Here is a 19,955-nt window from a genome sequence, read left to right as displayed (position 1 = left end):
TTCGTCCGTGCGTGCGTCCTCAGTTCCACACACTTCCAAATCCCTAAATTCGCAGGCTTTCCCTCTTCTTTCTCCAACACGGTTTCTGCTATTGCCCCCGCGTCTTCTACGACTCTGATCTGCATATTTGCTTTGCGTGGTAAGAATTTTGTTCTCGATTTGTAACTGGTTGTTTAATTTCGTTTGTTTACCAAGAAATCTCTCTCTTGCGTTTTTCTCCTGAGGTTTATGCTCACTTTGCATCCTGAAGCAGATGTGAGAAGCATGTTTTCTTTTTTGTATTATTTAATGTTTTGTTCCAACTTCCTCTGTTTGCTTGCATAGAAGATGGAGAAAAGAATATAAAGTCACTAATGTTAAAGTCTTTTCAAATCAGTTGGGATATTATCTAAAATACGAATAGGGGGAATTTCACATTTTCTTAACCTTTTGCACAATTTTCGTAGTTAATGAGGCTTAGATTTTGATATAATATTTGTCGAAAACGATAACCGAATGAAAAAGATGTGAAGATTTGAAGTTAGGGAAGCCAAATGGAGAAGAGAAAAAAAATCAAGAACAGCATCAAAGCTGCTGGTTCAGTTTTACTTGTCTGTGTTGGTTAACCAAATTGATGCATATCTTGCCAGTTAGCATTATGTATTTGAAGGAGTTTTTAAAAATATCTCATTACAACCACCTCAATCTAACAAAACTTTTATCACTCTTAAAACATTATCTGAACTCTCAGCTCAAGTAAGTCCTCAGTTTCCATATACTTTTTATTTCTTAACATCTACGTGGTTTTCATAGTTTTTAACCATTAAATCACGTAACTTTGTATTTACAATTATATTCTTTCTAATTGTTTGTATAGATTTCTTTTTTGCTCCTTACAAGATAATGTCATGGCGTGGTTTAGTGGTGTTGAATATAATTGGAGAAACTGATTCTTTAATCTACTCATGCTGTAGGATTTCAAAGTTGAAGCCCACTTACTTTCAATCTTTTTGAACAAATTCACTTTGTAAAGTAACAAAACAATGATATTCCTAAAGGAAATAAAATTGTTTGCTTTCCTGAGGTGCTTCTGTTCAGATTAATCAATGCTATAGTGCATTTTGAAACCTAAGTTATGGATCTATTAGTTTCAATTTAAACACATCTAGAAACTTAGATATACATTTATTAGCTCACATTTATATACTGCTGGAAAGTTACTAAATTTAACTTTGGTAGTTTTTCAAACATAATTATCCATACAATTTCTAATCCCCCAGCAATGCGCGGGCATCACTTTCTAGTGATCCCTAATTGACAAGAACCCCAAAATATATAGAAAACCAAACTTTAAAATCCATAATTGACAAAGAGTATGGAGTGCGAGGGTAGTATTAGAAAATAAGTGTGATGTGTTAAGATAAATTTTAATTAAAAAAAGATAGATATGGGGCGTATAAAGCACGTGGGTTGTGGTTAACAAATTATGGAGTATATACAAAAAAAAAAAAAAGAGACTTAATTGGATTAATAGTCTTCGTGGTGATAGGGTAGTTGGAAGATAGTCCATGTGGTAAAAAAAAAAGGATTTAGGTGCAGTTTGGGATTGAGGTGATTAAAAAAAAAGCTGGTATGAAAAAAAACCGGGAGGGTTTTTTATGTTTGGTAAACTTTCAAAATCAACTTTATTTCAAAGTTTGGGGTGAAAATAAGCCCAAAACCTGAAGCTGCAAATAGCAGCTTCCAAAAACCAGCTTATTTTTTAAAACACGGGTGAATAGTGGTGCGTTTAATGAATTTTTCAATAACCCAAAATTGCCCTCCTTTCCTCTCTCCTTCAGCAGACTCTCGCAATACGTGAACCAGAAAACCAGCGATCTCTCTCGTTCTCCAGGTTTCTCCGGCTCGGCATCCTTCCTTTGGTAAGCTTCTCTTGTAAAATTTTGTTATTTATCTGTTTGGATTTTTAAATTTGGGGATGGGAGATTGAGAGGGAAAGAGGGGTGGGAAGAGCAAAGGGATGAGGGTATGGGTGTCGGGAAAAAAATTGGGGATGGAGGGTGGGGAAAAAATTAATTGGGAAAAAATTAATTGGGGAAAAAAATTAGGGTTTGTGGAGGAAACAAGAAAAATTGAGAGAGAAGTTTGATTACTTCTCTATTCATTTTTTTTAGAAGGTCTGCTACTGATTTATCTTAGGGTTTAGGTAAAGGATAATTTCTTATAAAGCTCTGCACTGCTTCTGATCTGTGAACTGTGCTTCTGATTTGTCATGCGCCGTTCCCTCGTCTCTTGCGATTCAGCACACCCCTCTACGACGCCGTTTCATCGTCTTCTTCAAGAATTCTCCTGCAAACTTGGTTTGGTAGTTGTCTAACAGATCACCATTATAGTGAGGATTACACTTTTGTCAAATGTGTCTATTATGCTGTGTGTCTTCTTTTTTGACCGCTTGTACTGGAGATTTATATCATACAATGCGAACTTATGCTTGAAGAAAATTTATTGTTTTTACTTGTTGATATTTGTATGTTCCTGCCCTACAGTTGAAAACATTGAAAGTTATGCTCTGTGTTCCTGCCCTATTTTCTATGAATTTTTCTGAACTCTACATCTGTTAAAAATTGAAAATTCCGTCAACTAGCAACTGGGTTATCAAGTCTACATCTGCCCTATTTTCTATGAATTTTTCTGAACTCTACATCTGTCAGAATTTGTTCTTCGGTTGATTGCGTGCTATTTTGTACTCTGAAATGTTCGGAATTTCGTGTTTCGGCAATCAAAGCTCGGCCCTCACCAATGAATTAATTCCAATTTTCTCATGCTTTCTCATCAAATTTGAAAAATGCATGCAAAATCTCAAATATAGATCATTGGTTCCTAGTTCCTAAGCATTCATATGGGTTTGCACGTTAAAATTTTAGGAAGCGTGGGACGTTCTTTGCTTACTGGATTGCGCTTTTGGTGTTTACTATTGGCAGATGTTGTTTTTATTTGCTTACTGGATTGCGCTTTTGGTGTTTACTATTTATGTCCCAATGTTTACACAACTTAGCTTACGCTGTGTGATGTTTAAGTAGCGGTTTTCTGACATGGGTTATGTCTTAAACCTATTGAATTAGATATTTGGAAGGCAAAGAGCATACACGGTGTTAGATTGGGCATGCATTTGTCAAGATGCTCCTAAGACAACAAGGTAATCTTGACTCGCATAGATTGTTTATTCTTGATTGAGTGAAGTTTTTTGGACTTTGGTATATACATTGATCAGATAGATTCACAAGTCTCTTTGGCTTAAATGATGTTCGTCAGTTATTACTGTTTGCTTGATCTTTTTCCTTGTTGCAGTTGCAGGGATACGACGTGGCTTTCATTTGAACATTTACACATTTTCCAAAAGGTTTTCATCCTTGTCAAATGAGCCTCTGTCTGAAGAGAAAGTTGTGTCTTTGATTGATGTGAGACAAGTAGTTGATGATGTGTGCCGAGTCTTGGAGTGTGGTCCTTGGGGACCCACTCTTGAGAATGCTCTATCGGCGCTTGACAAAACACCTCAATCAGAATCAGTTATTGGAGTTTTAAGGAGGTTGAAAGATGTCAGTTTAGCACTTAATTATTTTCGGTGGTGTGAGAAACAAACTGACCAAGCACACTGTCCCGAAGCATACAATTCACTTCTCATGGTCATGGCCAGGAGTAGAAATCTTAATTATTTGGAACAGGTCCTGGAAGAAATGAGTGTAGCAGGAATTGGCCCATTTAATACCACATGTATTGAGTTAGTTGTGAGCTGTATGAGGTCACAGAAGCTGAAAGATGGTTTCAATCTACTGCAAACAATGAGGAAATTCAAATTCCGCCCAGCATTTTCAGCCTATACAACTCTTATTGGGGCTTTGTCTACAGTTCCTGAATCTGATCTCATGTTGACTCTCTTTCATCAAATGCAGGAGCTAGGTTATGAAGTTACTGTGCATTTATTTACAACCATTATTCGTGTATTTGCCAAGGAAGGACGAGTTGATGCTGCCCTCTCCTTGTTGGATGAGATGAAGAGCAACTCTTTTAGTGCAGATGTTGTCCTTTATAATGTCTGTATAGATTGCTTTGGCAAGGTCGGTAAGGTGGATATGGCCTGGAAATTCTTTCATGAAATGAGAATGCATGGCTTGGTGCCTGATGATGTGACATATACTAGCATGATAGGAGTTCTCTGCCAAGCTGCGAGACTAGACGAAGCAGTGGAGCTATTTGAGGAGATGGACAGACATAGGAAAGTACCTTGTGTGTATGCGTATAACACCATGATCATGGGCTATGGCTCTGCTGGAAGGTTTGAGGAAGCATACAGCTTGTTTGAGAGGCAAAGAAGAAGGGGGTGCATTCCGAGTGTGATTGCATATAACTGTGTTCTCACCTGCCTAGGGAAGAAGAGACGAGCAGTAGAAGCATTAAGGGTTTTTGATGAGATGAAGAAAGATGCAGCTCCCAATCTTCCAACTTATAACATTCTAATAGACATGCTTTGTAAGGCTGGTAACCTCAAGGATGCTCTGCAGGTTCGGGATGCCATGAAAGAAGCTGGCTTATATCCTAATGTTATGACTGTAAACATAATGATTGATCGACTCTGTAAAGCTCAAAAACTTGATGATGCTTCTTCTATATTTGAAGGAATGGATCACAAAGTCTGCACACCAGATGCAGTTACATTTTGTTCTCTTATAGATGGCTTGGGAAAACAAGGAAGAGTAGATGATGCCTATAGGCTTTATGAAAAGATGCTGGACGCTGATCAGACTCCAAATGCCATTGTATACACATCCCTCATCAGGAACTTCTTCAAATGTGGCAGGAAGGAGGATGGTCACAAAATATACAAAGAAATGCAGCGTAGGGGCTGTTCTCCTGATCTCATGCTTCTTAATACCTATATGGATTGTGTTTTAAAGGCCGGTGAAATTGAAAAAGGTAGATCTTTGTTTGAGGAGATTAAGACTCAAGGATTCATTCCGGATGTGCGGAGTTATTCAATCTTAATTCATGGCCTTGTAAAAGCAGGCTTTGCACATCAAACATATGAATTATACTATGCGATGAAAGATCAAGGCTGTGTATTGGACACCCGTGCTTACAACGCCATCATTGATGGATTCTGCAAAAGCGGAAAGGTGAATAAAGCATACCAGCTTCTGGAGGAAATGAAAACTAAGGGTCACCAACCCACTGTCGTTACTTATGGTTCTGTCATTGATGGTCTTGCCAAGATTGACAGGCTTGATGAAGCATACATGCTTTTTGAAGAAGCTAAGTCAAAAGGAGTAGAACTGAATGTAATCATTTATAGTAGTCTTGTTGATGGGTTTGGGAAGGTAGGTAGAATAGATGAAGCATATCTAATCATGGAAGAGTTGATGCAGAAAGGTTTGTCACCTAACGTTTACACGTATAATAGCTTGCTTGATGGACTTGTGAAAGCTGGTGAAATTGATGAAGCAATTGTCTGCTTTCAATCGATGAAAGATATGAAATGTACACCCAACCATGTAACGTATAGCATTCTCATAAATGGTCTTTGTAGGGTTAGAAAATTCAATAAGGCTTTTGTATACTGGCAAGAGATGAAGAAACAAGGGTTAAACCCTAATACAATCACCTACACTACCATGATCTCTGGACTTACAAGGGCTGGGAACATAAGGGATGCTAGTGGGCTTTTTGAGAAGTTTAAGGCCAGTGGTGGCATTCCCGATTCTGCTTGTTATAATGCTATGATAGAAGGGTTGAGCAATGCAGAAAGGGCAATGGACGCGTATACACTTTTTGAGGAAACTCGGCGGAAAGGTTGTAATATTCATTCCAAGACATGTGTTGTTCTGTTGGATGCCTTGCACAAGGCTGAATGCCTTGAGCAGGCAGGAATTGTTGGTGCTGTTCTTCGAGAAACTGCAAAGTCTCAGCATGCATCAAGATCATGGTAAAATCGTGTGTCATGCAATTTACTGGAGGGATTTAGATGTGTCGTACTCAATGAGTGGTGACACACAACTGACACAAGGTGCCTTCTCATCCATTCACGCTGATGGAGCAAATATTGGGCAACAAGAGATTTTTTTTCCTGAAGGGTCTTCGTCCCATCAATTTCTTAACAGGATTGAAGGCACTCTGTGGAGGTAATAGCTTCATGACTTCAAATGGAGTTACTGAAATTCTGTACATGTATCTGCAAAAAGAGTCATGACTTTAGGGAGCATGCCAACATGTTATTCCTCTGATTCACATTTGATAAAATGTTTTGATGAATTGAATGTTCGGGTTGTAACTTTTAAAATATTGGATTCTACTGTGTTGTACTTGTACATAGTAAGGTAAACAAAAGCTGGGTGAATGACGTGCATGCATGATATGCACAATGGCTGGGTGAAATATGCATTTTTTTCTGGCAGATATTGGCTTTTTTTCTTTTCCATTTTTCTTGTTGATGTGCTTCTGGCAGATTTTCGATTTCGGTGATTCTGAATTCTCAAAACAAACATTCATGTAAGGATCTTGTGCAGCAAGTGTTCTATTTGCAACTCATACGTATCCCTTCTCATAATTTTTCAAGTTCCACAGGTACTTGCATTTGACTAGATACTTGTGGATGCAGGACGCAGATCTCAAGATCCAGGTAATTCTCTATCTCATTGGATGTCCCTGGCATGCGAATTCGACTCCCTTCACCTGTGTATTAAAGTAATTTATTTGAAATTTCAGAGCTTGAGTGAGGGATTGGAATCAAAGGATTGGGTGAAGGTGTGTGAGTCTCTGAACAATGTTAGGCATTTTGCAATCCACCACTCTGCTCTTCTGGCTCCTACTCTGTGAGTGCTTTTCTTCTTAGTTCCAACATTCAATTCTCTGCTGTAACAAGTCCACTAAAACGACGTCATTTTTGTTTGTACAGAGAGAATGTTGTAGTGGTGCTGGTGAAGGCAATGAAGAATCCGAGAAGTGCCTTAATCAAGACCTCGATTATGGCTTCTTCCGACGTCTTCATCGCCTTTGGTGATGGTTTACTTGACTCCGCAGCCTCTAATGCATTTGACCAATTGGTGTGTACCCAAACTTTTCTTGTTTTCTTAAATTTAGGGATCGTTTGACAACAATTTCATTTTCATTTTTTTATGTTCTAATGAACGGCTTGGATTGTTCAATGGGTTCACAGCTGCTGCAATTGCTGCTCAAGGCATCTCAAGACAAACGTTTTGTGTGTGAAGAAGCAGACAGGGCACTAAGCTCAATGGTGCAGTCCTTGACCCCTCTTCCTCTGCTTCAGAAGCTCCGAGCTTACGCTTCCCATGGCAACCCTAGAGTCAGAGCCAAAGCTGCCATTGCCATCGCATCTTGTGTCGCCAAGATGGTATATACTATGAAACCAAAATGTTCTCTTGAGTTTTGACGTTGGACATGCCATTTTTCTTGTTAACCTTGTTACCGAAAATGGGATTTTGGTACCGATTTTCAGGGGCTTGAAGGAATGAAGGATTATGGGCTGGTTTCTTTGGTGAAAATGGGTGCAGATTTGTTGAATTCGGCTGCCTGAGGCGAGAGAAGCAGCTGCGGGAGAATGAAGAGAAGTTGCGGGAAAATGATGAGGAGCAGCCGGAGAAGCAGCAGATTTGGCTAAAACTTTTGTCAGTCTAATTTGTCAACAATTCATGCTCAGTCCATGGTCAAAATTACTTCTTCTCAGTAGAAAAATTAGAAGAAGACGATGGATTAGGGGTTGGGTTTTGCTGGTAGCAGAAGCTATAGTGGGAGTGCTAGTTTGGTTTGTGATTCTGCTGGTAGCCTTTTAGCTGCAGTTAGAGTTTGAGAGTGCTATGAATTTACATCTTCCAGCTTCGTCTAAAAGCTGTTTTTACGTAATTTTATGTTGATGAATTTCTTCGTTTAATAAAATTTTCGTTCTTGATAATATCAGAAATAGCGAAAGAGTTGCAGAACGGTGGTAATGTACCAGCAATGCAAGTATCTTTGAAATCTACTGTCACTGTCATATCTTTAGGGTTTAGATCTCTTTCTGAGCCGGCGTGCCATCCCCATGCGGACAGGAAAGCAAGCGGCCGGTTATATTCAAAGACTTCACTGTAAAGAAATTTTCAGCTGGGTTCTGGTGTGTCTGCCATTAGAACGTGCCGCGATAAAAGCCAGCAAATAATTTCAACAAATATCGAAATCATTTAAGCTCTATTCCCACAATATATTGTCTCTCAGTACGACCGAATGCATGGATTCCTACATTTGAACTATTTCCTATTCATTTGAAACAAGAGAAATATCACGAGACAGAAATACGAAAATCTCTATAACCGCATTTCACTATATTTTCCTACAACGGGGTCATTCAACGCTTCCCTTGCATGTTACCAAAACCACGAGGAGACCTTCCCTTGCATGGTTGCATTTTTCATGAGAGAATACTAGTGCAATTATTTATGTCTCTTTATTCTTTGTTTTGGCAAGTTCAAGTTACATAAGTTTGGAAATCCAGTCCCAGACATCATCTTCGTTAAAAAACACAAGCAGCCAAACATGGAATCCTAGTATTTCCGGTATGCCAACTCCGTTGCGACATCGGCAAGGTTTCTCTCGCTCTGAACACTCTGAACCCATTTGGCGTTGATTTGCACCCGCTCAATGCTCTGCTTCACTGTTCTAGTTATCTTCGGGTTGGGATGCGCTTTGAAGAACTCGTCTACTTCCTTAACCTTGTCAAATGAAGCAAACTGCAGAGAAAGGTAGAAGGAAATAACAAGGTATTAGAAATCTAAGTTGCACAACAACAGACCTCGAGCATAAGAACGAAAGTTTCTAGAGAAAGAAAGAACGAACCGGTGAAACAATTGCACTGACAAAGCAAGTAATTAGATATCCAGACCCCCAGGTCTTTGAGATGTGCTCCCAGTTATTCTGTGTTTTGGATAATCCAAATGGAAAAATGAATCATAGTAACGAAAGTGGGATAAGAAAGATAAAATCCACGAAAGTGGTCGTAAACTAGTGAGAGATACCTTCATCCACGTCCAAGCTGTTTCCCGACCTTCATTACTAACAGCAAGTCCAAATACAGCATCCTGACTGCGAACCTACGTAGACAGGCATTAAAGTCAGTATATCATCAAGCTTTAAGATTCTCAAAACTATTACTAGCAAGTAAAACTTCAACCTCCAATTAAGAGAGAAAATCTGAAATACCTCAGGAGTCAATATAAACTGGAGAACTTCCAGTGTAATATTGGGATCGGGACAAGACGCTAAAGAACCTACAGGCACAGACACATCAATTACTGCTACAATCTAACAGCCTCATACGTTCAGTATTATTTTACTAATTACTTATATACCTAGAATGCGGGTTTTCTCCTGGCTTAGATCACTCTCTCTGTAGAGTCTAACAAGAGATTCATAGCCTGATCGGTCAGATACGCTTGTTCTTTGCATTACAGCCACATATGCCGCCTGCAACGGTAGTCCATAATTAACATCAACGATGAACTTAAAAGTTTAATTACATATGTGTAATTAATGATTTACGTCAAAGCAACCTTTCTAATGTCTGGGGGAAGGAGGGGCGTGTTTCTGTCTTCTATGAAGGCATGAAAACGCCTACTTGCTTCATCTAACGTCAGGTCATGACCAAAAACAGCAAGTGCAGTCAAAATTTCTCCTCTCAACATTGCATCTAAATGGCTTTCGCCCGGTTTAGGCTGCCAACCAAGCCTCCTGTAAAGAAATTCTATCATAAATGATCAACTTTGAACAAAATTAAAGAAAAAGATAGAAGCAAATCTTGTGTCCTGATAGTTTATCTACGTAGGCATAAGAACGAAAGTTTCTAGAGAAAGAAAGAACGAACCGGTGAAACAATTTCATTGACAAAGCGAGGAATTAGTAATCCAGACCCCCAGGTCTTTGAGATGTGCTCCCAGTTATCCTGGTTTCGGATAATCCAAATGGAAAAATGAATCACAGCAGCAAATGTGGAAAAAGAAAGAAAAAATCCATGAACGTGGAAACATTTTGTAAAATGTCGTAAACTAGTGAGAGTTACCTTCATCCACTTCCATGCTGTTTCCCGACCTTCATTACTAACAGCGAGTCCAAATACAGCATCCTGACTGCGAACCTACATAGCCGGGCATTAAAATCAGTATATCAAGCTTTGAGATTCTCAAAATTATTACTAATAAGTAAAACTTCAACCTACAATTCAGAGAAAGAAAATCTGAAATACCTCAGGAGTCAATATAAACTGGAGAACTTCCAGTGTAATATTGGGATCGGGACAAGACGCTAAACAACCTACAGGCACAGACACATCGATTACTGCTACAATCTAACAGCTTCATATGTTCAGCATTATTTTACTAATTACTTATATTTACCTAGAATGCGGGTTTTCTCCTGGCTTAGATCACTCTCTCTGTAGACTCTAACAAGAGATTCATAGCCTGATCGGTCAGATACACTTGTTCTTTGCATTACAGCCACATATGCTGCCTGCAACAATAGTCCATAATTAACATCAACGATGAACTTAAAAGTTTAATTACATATGTGTAATTAATGATTTACGTCAAAGCAACCTTTCTAATGTCTGGGGGAAGGAGGGGCGTGTTTCTGTCTTCTATAAAGGCATGAAAACGCCTACTTGCTTCATCTAACGTCAGTTCATGACCAAAAACAGCAAGTGCAGTCAAAATTTCTCCTCTCAACATTGCATCTAAATGGCTTTCGCCCGGTTTAGGCTGCCAACCAAGCCTCCTGTAAAGAAATTCTATCATAAATGATCAACTTTGAACAAAATTAAAGAAAAAGATAGAAGCAAATCTTGTGTCCTGATAGTTTATCTACGTAGGCATTTGAGTTGTTAAGAAAAGAACAAGCTTACTCTGCAGAATACTGGAAAAGTCCAATAAAGAATTGTTTAATGTGATCCAGTAGTCCGGGTACAGCATCGGCTGCAATTCTTGCCAGATTATAACTTATCTGTGAAACATGAGGACCAGAATCAGACCAAGGTTATCAATGCAGTAACATAAACACAATGCAGGGGCGATCATTACAGCAATCAAATTTGACAGCACGATATACTCAAGTTCCTCTCTGTATGCACTCAACAAGGTAAGCAATGAAGCAAAAGACTGCTTGCGAGCCATTGATAGGGCAAAGGAATCATCCAAAATGCCTGTGAAAGGAAAAAAAATTGGTGAAAACTTTCACTATCAAAGAGATAAACAAGCATGCGTACGAAATGATGATTACCAAATCTGTCAGTTTCAGACAATTGCTTCTCTTCGATAGCGTTTCTAAGCGCAGCTGCAAGTTCATCCTCATATTTCACTCTGTAAAAACCAGTCTGATCCACATTGACCTTTATCCAACTGCATAAAGCATTGTCTTTGTTGCTTGTGCCTCCACATCCAGCCTTTCCTACTGAGCAACCCAGAAATTCCTTTATGTCAAGAGTTTCAGACTTCGCTTGTAGTAGGAAATTCTTGCGTGCATCATACGAGCCACAGGATAATGTAATCGGCACAATCCATTGCCCATCGCCTTGGGAACCGCTTGAGTAGAATTGTGTCTGCCATACATTAATTTACTTATTCCTATTAGATCTTTGTTCGTTTCCTTGTACCGTGGAATAAAACCTAAACAAATGACTTAACAGCTTTTATGTGCATTAGAGCTTGAGAGGATTTTTCAGAATTTCATTTGATAACCAAACAACTTTGAAAGAAGCAAACATAAGGAAACCTGATTAAACTCCAACTTTTGATCTTTGACTTTGACAGAAATGACCGGGTAACCCTTCTGCTGTGTCCATGAATTCATTAGTTTGTTTACAGGTTCACCGGATCCCTCCTCAAGGGCAGCCCACAAATCTTCTGTCTTTGCATTTGAGTAAGCATGCTTTTTGATATATGAAGCAATTGACCTCTGGATGCATTAAAAAGTAGCATGCAATTAACTCTCTAACTTTTTTATATCATAGAAAATAAGATAGTTCCTTCAACCTTCAAGCACACTAGTTGACAAATCAAAGGACATACCTGGAAGACTTCAGCACCTAGATAGCTTTGTAGCATCCGAATAACAGTAGCACCTTTTTTATAACTTATCGCATCAAGTATTTCATCAATCTCAGCAGCATGATTGATCTCCACCTGGCCAAAAAGAACAGATTAAACCATAATAAACCAGAGAGACTTATATACACTAATACTCTCCAATAATAACGCCTTGAAAACTATAGTGGTGAATATTACTATTTAAAGCCTTCTGTGCAGATGATCCAGATTCGATGCCAGGAAACGGCAAACTTTAGGAAATTAAAATTAAAATGAAACCCAAGAAAGACCAAGTGCACGAATAAGTACCTCAATGGGGTGAGATTCTTCAAGCCCATCCAGCTTAAGACCAGCAGTGACTTCACTAAGAAACTGAGTCCATATTTTCCACTCTGGGAATAAGCTATCAGTAGCTAAATAGCTCACCTAATGACATTAAACTACTTATTTATAAGTACAAAAGCATGGAAACTAACAAGTATAACAATGATATGAAGTGATACCCATGTTGCAAATCCCTCATTCAGCCATAAATGCGTCCACCATTCCTTTGTTACAAGATTGCCAAACCACTGGTGTGCCAATTCATGTGCCACGGTAATCGTAACCTATTACCAAAACCAAATAAAGTGATTAAACGTATCATTGAGTGCTAAAACTATACCTCCCTACCATATTAACCAAGATAATTCTGAAAGCAGTGACATTCAGGATGCGCATTTTACCCTTTGCTTGTTGGCAGCTGCAGAATGTTGTTCATCAAAAAGCAAAGCCATTTCTCGGTATGTAACTAAACCATAATTCTCCATGCCGGCGAAAGAAAAATCAGGTATTGCAACCATATCCAATTTGGGCAACGGGTATGGCACAGCAAAGTATCTGCAGAACTTAACATCAATGATTTCATATTAAATGGAATGTAATGCAGCATAAGTACAACAACAACAACCAAGTCATATCCTTATCCCACTAAGTGGGATCGGCTGTATGAATCCTAGAATGCCACTGCGCTCGGTTTTGCGACAAGTCTTCCGTTAGCTCCAAGTACAACATATCTTTTTTTAAAGTGTCTTTCCAAGTCTTCCTAGGTCTTCCTCCACCCTTTTTGCCTTGATGCTCCGTCTCATAGTCATCTTCCGTTAGCTACAAGTACAACATATCTTTTCTTAAAGTTTCTTAAAGTTTCTTTTATCTTCGGTTCACATGTCCAAACCACTTTAAACGATTTTCCAGTGTTCTATAAAACTAGCCTTGGGGCACACCTAGGCGCCCTTGGAGGCGGGGCTGCTGGGTTTTCGCCTTTGTTTTGTGAAGGTAGGCGTAAGGCAGTGTTGGAGGACCTAGGCGGCTGAGGCACGCCCAGGCGTTCAATTGGGCGTTTTTTTCCTTCCAATTCCAGGTCTATTTCTACCGTTCCTCTGTTTCTACCATTCCTCTATGTGTCGTTCTAGTTTCAAGAAAGAAGAAAGAAAGTTTCTCTCTCCAAATCCTAGTGGCAAAGTCTAACTCTAACTCTTTTTTATGTTTTTGTTTTTTATTAATAGCCCATTTAGATTCTGCCACCTAGCATTTTGATTAGCCAAGATTTATTTCTCTTGAAATTTCCTATAACTACTCACTCGGCCATTATTTCCTTTAAATTCCCTATAATAATTGCTCCACTGAATCTTTATTTCATTTTAATTCCCAATAATAGCTCCACTTAGCCTTTATTTCCTTTTGAATTGCCTATAATAGCTAAACTTGGCTTTATTCCAAAGTATTATACTATATATAATTATATATGCAATATATATTAAGTTATTTAGGTCTCGTGAGGCAAAGCCTCACGCCTCATGCCTAGGCAGGGCTATCCATGGAACGCCTCTGCCTTTTCATACATTGATTTTCTCTCATCTTATCTTCAATGGCGGCCATTGCTACTTTACCTCAGATATATTCGTTCTTTCTCATATCATTCCTTGTGTGCCCACATATTTAATGAAGCATTCTCATCTTCACTACTCATTTTTTGCACGTGTTGCTTTTTGACAGCCCAACACTCCGTGCCATAAAGCATTGTTGACCATATTGCCGTCCTATAACATTTTCTCTTCAGCTTTAGTGGCATACGACGATCGCACAACACACACACTACACTCTTCCACTTCATCTATCCAACTTGTATTCTATAGTTGAGATCTCCATTTAATTCTCCATTATTTTGCAAGATAGATCCAAGATACAAAAGTGTTCACTCTTTGGTACTTCCTGATTTTCAATCCTCACCCTATCTCATCTGGACCCCCATTTTCACTGAACTTGCAATCCCTATACTCTATCTTTGACATTAGACGAAGACTTTTAGATTCCAACACTTCACACCAAAGGTTAAGCTTTGCATTCACTCCCTCATGCATTTCATCTATCAGTACTATATTATCTTCGAAAAGCATACACCAAGTGATATCATCTTGAATATGTCCCGTAAGCTCGTCCATTATCAACGCAAAAAGATAAGGACTTAAAGCTGAGCCTTGGTGTAACCCTATGGTTATGGGAAAGCTTTCATTTTGTCATTCTCCATCATACATATCCTTTATTGCTTAGATATATGCTACTCTACTTTTTCTTCTCTAGAATCCTCCAAATAATTTTTTTTTGGGACGGACCATGTCTTACGCTTTTTCCAAATCTATAAAGACCATGGCAAATGCTTTTTTTATCTCTATAATGAAAAGGAAAAAAAATCTAGAGAAACTGCTACATTAGTCCATAACATGCATCAAGTGCAATTGTCAACTTGAATATGAATAATTAGTAACTTTTACACATACTCTGTGCACCATTCAAGTGTCTTGACAGCAAAGTGCAAAGCAAACTTCCCCTGGTCTGCCTTACCAACTTGACAATATACCCGCACTTTGACCCCTGTAACGACATCAAATGTGACATCAACAAGAAAAAGGTTGCACTGACATACACATGAAACTAAGGATGTTGTGTAGGAGTTTACCATCAGAAGTATGATCTTCAACGTAATCAAACAATCCAACAACAATGGCCACCAAATATGTAGACATAATTGGTGTTTCCACATATGAAACTGTCTTCAGATGTCCATTCAATTTTTCTTCTTGAATCGGCATGTTAGAAAGGGCTACTAGTTCAGACGGAACACCATCAAGTGTTATCTTGAATGTAGCCTGCCAACCAAATAGCCAGCAAGTCATAAACTCTATATTTGAACAATTTAACAAGAACGGGAAGATTGATTTCTCATCTTTACTACCACCTTAAACAACAGATCTCTTTTTTCCTAGTCTCAAAAATGCATTTATAACAATGTATATCGAGAATGGTGTAAACAAAATCACTTGATCTTCTTCTTCTTCTAAGCCTTTTCCCACTAGGTGGGGTCGGTTGTGGGGGATGCAACACGAGGACTTCCCAGCAGGTCACCCATCCTAGTAATATTCTCACTCAAACTCGCTTAACTTTGGAGTTTAGATGGGATCCTGTACATGTGAGTTGGTATGATCGCATCCCAACGATTCGACTTAAGATAGAAGTGCCGGCTGTCGACTACCTGACAAGCTCCCCCTCCTCCTTCGATGAAAATCAATATCTTAAGTCAACTGTGTGTGTGAGAGAGAGAGTAACCTTGCAAGCAGGTTCATCCCAACACGGAAAGCACCGTCTGGCATCAACGGGTTCAAACTGCGTAACTGCCATATTTTTCTTCTCACCGTTGTGCTCATATGTACTGCACGAAACAAATCAAATCTTAGACCTATCTATACCATTGGCACATGATAATACTGAACGAACAATCGAAGATAGACTGCGCAAAAGTTCCTGCTTTCAAAAACTACCTTCTGTAGAAACCCTTCATCTTGTCATTCAAAATTCCTTCAAATTCAATAACCAAAACTCCAGACCCAATCGGAAGCATCTCTCCAAACTCCAAAACCAAAATTCCATCGTCTTCGAACGTCTCGGCCTTCGAAGGCTTGAAAACCTGCTCAAACATTTACTCATTCAGTAAAGACACAAGTAGCCAAACAACGCACTAAATGAATTCCAAATAATCTTTCCATTTCCTACGTTATCCGTGCAGCCAAACAAGGCAGTAAAGTTGACAACGTTACAATCATCTTATCAATTCCAATCCATTCACTTGCCCACAAATCATGAACAGAGCAGTAATTAAACCAAAATTAAAACTAATCAACGATTGATTAATTGAACTTAGACTTATTAATCGAGTATTAATTAACAAATCAACATAAAAAGAATGAAAATTTTCATCAGCCAAACACCTCACTCTCCATTCTACTTCTTTTTTCAGTCTGCTCTACAAATTTGAAAAGCAAACGCTCATCGATTACCTTGGACGACCCGCCGTGAGCGAAAGAGACGGCGCCCGCATTAATGGAGAGCTCGGCGGCGTTGAGAACGATGAATTTGGTATCGGCGACGATATCGAGGTCGATGTCGACGGAGCCGCCGAATTTGCAGGCGACGAGGTCCGGCTTCAGCCTTACGTCGTAGCGTTTCGGGACGGCAAATTTCGGAAGCCGGAGCTGGCCTTTAAACTGCTCCATAGCAGCGACGACGAGTGTGATACTTGCGAGCTGCGCGAGAGTTTATCGAGTTCAGATTTCGGAAGTGTGCGAGTGGGACTCATCAGTTGTCGCCATTTTACAACTTGCAACGTACGGGTCTTTCCTGAGAAAATTTTATACAACGACTATTTATGGATGGGGTGCGCTATAACACACCTTTTTTTTTTTCTTTTTCTTTTTTTAACTTTTAACATTTTGTTAATTTTTGTTATTTCATCATTTTCAAATCATCAGATGGCCGAAAATTAAAAGAATATGTAGGAAGTAAAAATAAATGTGTAGATAATTTTCTACATTTTTTCCAACTTATTTATCCTAAACATATGATCTTTTTTTTTAAATTTAATTAAAATGCTTTGATGAATTGTCAACTCAGCAATCTTCTATTTATTTAATATTATTTGGACCCGATTTTACATTATCGGTCTAAGCGATTGAGATCGTTGAGTGAGCATGATTCTTGACCGCCGGATAAGGAAGTTAAGATATTTTGTTATTGTTAAGAGATAATATTATCATAATAATTATTTTTATCTCGGTTTTCTTGTACAAAATAAGTGGGATTCTCATTATCTTTAATGGGAAGCAGTAACAACAGAGTTCGGATTAACTTGAGTCTCCTGGCTGTAGACGTGTTGATTGATAGGAGATCATCACGAGGGATTTAATATCATCTAAAGAAAATAATAGTCATGGATAATGTTGGCATAGGAAACCTAGGTAGACTAGGCTTTTTGTTTTGCTTGGTGATGGATGTGACAAATGGGTTTGAAATGATAAGGGTGCTTTGAATTTTCAAATTCTCTTTGTGAAAGTATGGACACAATGCAAGGAGGCTGGCAAGCTTTTTGGCATAATATATTAAAGATAATATCGGTTGTTTTGATATTATTTTTTGGAGTATATCCGGGAAAATGCTTTATTGGATAGGTGATCATGTAGGCTTGGCTATAAATACAAAGTTGCAGATAACGGAAAGACTCTCTCTAATTCAACATACAAATTGCTCTGCACAAACTCTCTCAGCAACCTTGAGATTTTTATTTTCTTTTTTCGCCAACACATCTTCAGTTTAGATAAACAACATTGTGAAGGCAACCGGTGATACCTTTAGTTTGGACAACACTATCGTCGTAGAACCAGCCGACCGCGGAACACCTTTAGTTTGGATAAACAGCAATGCGTCGAGGCCAACTAGTTATCTATCTAAGTCTCGGTTGAGAAAGACTTTCGGGTCTTTATTGGCAGAGGTCATCTCATTAGCCTTTTAGGCGAGGTGAGGTGTTAAAGTTTACTAAGGCTCGGCACATTGAACGCCGAGGTGTTTTATGATTGGATACTCACAAGTCAGCTTTAGAGTTCGGCATTCTGACAGCCGAACCACATTTACCATCAAGACATATATCTGTTTTGAGTATCCGTGCCCCTATACTCTGGTGTCGATTTGGCGTGCTTATACCCTTACAAATATAATCACTGTGACCGAATTCGGCGCCGACGATTTGTGAACTTCGCAAAATTAACAGCCTTGTCTTCAGGCTCTAAAACCTAAAACCCAAAGGCCGAGACGTGTTCCTTCCTCGACCACAGTCGCAAGATCGAGAAGTCAGCTGAACGCTCAAAGCAACATCAACACATTTTACTCCTCGACCGAGCTCGGCCGACAAGTTGGCACGCCCCGCATCAACCGAAGAACGTCTCGGCCTTCGTAGGCTTGAAAACCTGCTCAAACATTCATTTACTCATTCAGTAAAGACACAGGTAGCCAAACAACGCACTAAATGAATTCCAAATAATCTTTCCATTTCCTACGTTATCCGTGCAGCCAAACAAGGCAGTAAAGTTGACAACGCTACAATCATCTTATCAATTCTAATCCATTCACTTGCCCACAAATCATGAACAGAGCAGTAATCAAACCAAAATTAAAACTAATCAACGATTGATTAATTGAACTTAGACTTACTAATCGAGTATTAATTAACATATCAACATAAAAAGAATGAAAATTTTCATCAGCCAAACACCTCACTCTCCTTTCTACTTCTTTTTTCAATCAGTTCTACAAATTTGAAAAGCAAATGAACATCGATTACCTTGGACGAGCAGCCGTGAGCGAAAAAGACGGAGCCCGCATTGAAGAAGAGCTCGGCGGCGTTGAGAAAGATGAATTTGGTATTGGCGACGATATCGAAGTCGATGTCGACGGAGCCACCGAATTTGCAGGCGGCGAGGTCCGGCTTCAGCCTTAAGTCGTACCGTTTCGGGACGGCGAATTTCGGAAGCCTGGGCTGGCCTTTAAACTGCTCCATAGCAGCGACGATGTTGAATTTTGGATGTATATTTCATATCAAAACAATTAAAAGATGAAACATATATATAGGGAAAGAAAGAGAACATAAGCCTAACTTGCCTAATTTCCTAACTTGCCTAACTTGCCTAATTTACACAAAGAATGTTAACTAGCCTAACTTCACTAGTCATCCAACATGTTTATTTCATGCATGCATTTTAACAAAAGATATGACTTGGAACATGATTGATGCTTCTTCTAATACTCCCCCTCAAGCTGGATCAATGGGGTCCGTTGAGCCAAGCTTGAACAATAAACGCTGAAATTGAGTAGTAGGGAGGTTTTTCGTAAAAATATCAGCCAACTGATCATGGCTACGTGTGTAATGAGTGTTAATAACCTTCGATTGAACTTGTGCTCGAATGTAATGACAATCAACCTCGATATGTTTAGTTCTCTCGTGAAAAACTGGATTGGAAGCAATGTGCATAGCAGCTTGGTTGTCACAAAACAAGGACATAGGCTGATTGCTTGGAAACCCTAAATCTGATAGAAGACATTTTAGCCAAATCAGCTCACACGTAGTGGATGCCATTGCTCGATACTCAGCCTCAGCACTTGATCGAGCTATGACACTTTGTTTTTTGCTTCTCCATGTAACCAAGTTTCCACCCACAAATGTGCAAAATCCAGTGGTTGACTTACGATCAAGAGAGTTGCCAGCCCAATCAGCGTCTGTGTACCCCATGATGGTAGTCTTACCATTCCTTTTCATCAATATACCTTGACCAAATGAGCCTTTGAGATAACGAAGTATTCTTTTAACAACGCATAAATGAGCAATAGTGGGTGCATGCATGAACTGACTGGCAATGCTTACGGCATAGGAAATGTCAGGACGTGTAATTGTGAGGTAAATCAACTTCCCAACTAACTTTTGATAATCAGTGAGATTAGTGG

At 39.0% G+C, this 19,955-nt stretch overlaps 3 protein-coding genes and 1 pseudogene across 24 annotated transcripts in view; 2 read left to right on the top strand and 2 right to left on the bottom strand.

Annotated features, from left to right (window-relative positions):
• LOC126632169 (pentatricopeptide repeat-containing protein At3g06920-like) overlaps window positions 1-19,955 on the top strand; it is a 69,201-nt gene continuing 49,246 nt past the window's right edge. For 2 of the 16 annotated variants that reach the window (XM_050302436.1, XM_050302427.1), the window contains exon 1: window positions 1-139. Coding sequence is in view for 3 of the 16 variants with exons in the window: in XM_050302444.1 (XP_050158401.1) it covers window positions 3,157-3,175 (19 nt within the window). In the remaining 13 variants the exon portion in view is untranslated. Of the gene's footprint in view, window positions 140-1,814; window positions 1,902-1,998; window positions 2,186-2,215; window positions 2,372-3,101; window positions 3,176-19,955 lie in introns of those variants that run through there. The other 14 variants (XM_050302439.1, XM_050302430.1, XM_050302425.1 and 11 more) reach the window with 13 other exon arrangements.
• Window positions 3,096-7,052, top strand: LOC126632172 (pentatricopeptide repeat-containing protein At3g06920-like). Of its 4 annotated transcripts, XR_007626589.1 has the most exons (6): window positions 3,096-3,175; window positions 3,328-6,152; window positions 6,476-6,519; window positions 6,629-6,649; window positions 6,736-6,795; window positions 6,926-7,052. XR_007626589.1 is itself a non-coding variant. In XM_050302445.1 (2 exons), the coding sequence occupies exons 1-2, from the start codon at window positions 3,157-3,159 to the stop codon at window positions 5,958-5,960; spliced, it is 2,652 nt and encodes an 883-aa protein (XP_050158402.1). In that variant the 5' UTR covers window positions 3,096-3,156; the 3' UTR covers window positions 5,961-6,424. The 4 variants fall into 4 exon arrangements, 1 of the variants encoding a protein (XP_050158402.1); XR_007626588.1 differs by lacking the exon at window positions 6,476-6,519; XR_007626587.1 differs by lacking the exons at window positions 6,629-6,649; window positions 6,736-6,795; window positions 6,926-7,052 and having other exon boundaries at window positions 6,476-6,523.
• LOC126632167 (aminopeptidase M1-like) lies at window positions 8,446-16,814 on the bottom strand. Of its 4 annotated transcripts, none has more exons than XM_050302415.1 (19): window positions 16,466-16,814; window positions 15,950-16,095; window positions 15,738-15,840; window positions 15,091-15,280; window positions 14,912-15,005; window positions 12,821-12,974; window positions 12,599-12,703; window positions 12,405-12,521; window positions 12,078-12,191; window positions 11,782-11,964; window positions 11,290-11,608; window positions 11,091-11,212; window positions 10,916-11,013; window positions 10,611-10,788; window positions 10,410-10,524; window positions 10,259-10,326; window positions 10,076-10,150; window positions 9,881-9,958; window positions 8,446-8,750 (listed from the first exon to the last, which is right to left on the bottom strand). In XM_050302415.1, exons 1-19 carry the CDS (start codon window positions 16,679-16,681, stop codon window positions 8,565-8,567), a joined length of 2,661 nt encoding a protein of 886 aa, XP_050158372.1. In that variant the 5' UTR covers window positions 16,682-16,814; the 3' UTR covers window positions 8,446-8,564. The 4 variants fall into 4 exon arrangements, with proteins under 4 accessions (XP_050158372.1, XP_050158375.1, XP_050158374.1 ...); XM_050302418.1 differs by lacking the exon at window positions 9,881-9,958 and adding an exon at window positions 8,857-8,934; XM_050302417.1 differs by lacking the exons at window positions 9,881-9,958; window positions 10,076-10,150 and adding exons at window positions 8,857-8,934; window positions 9,036-9,110.
• On the bottom strand, window positions 15,504-15,622 carry LOC126633599 (5S ribosomal RNA; annotated as a pseudogene).

The sequence above is a fragment of the Malus sylvestris genome, chromosome 8 (genome assembly GCF_916048215.2).
Source record: "Malus sylvestris chromosome 8, drMalSylv7.2, whole genome shotgun sequence".
NCBI lineage: Eukaryota > Viridiplantae > Streptophyta > Magnoliopsida > Rosales > Rosaceae > Malus > Malus sylvestris.
Note: the sequence above shows the minus strand (reverse complement) of the source record. Positions and strands in the feature narration are given on the sequence as shown.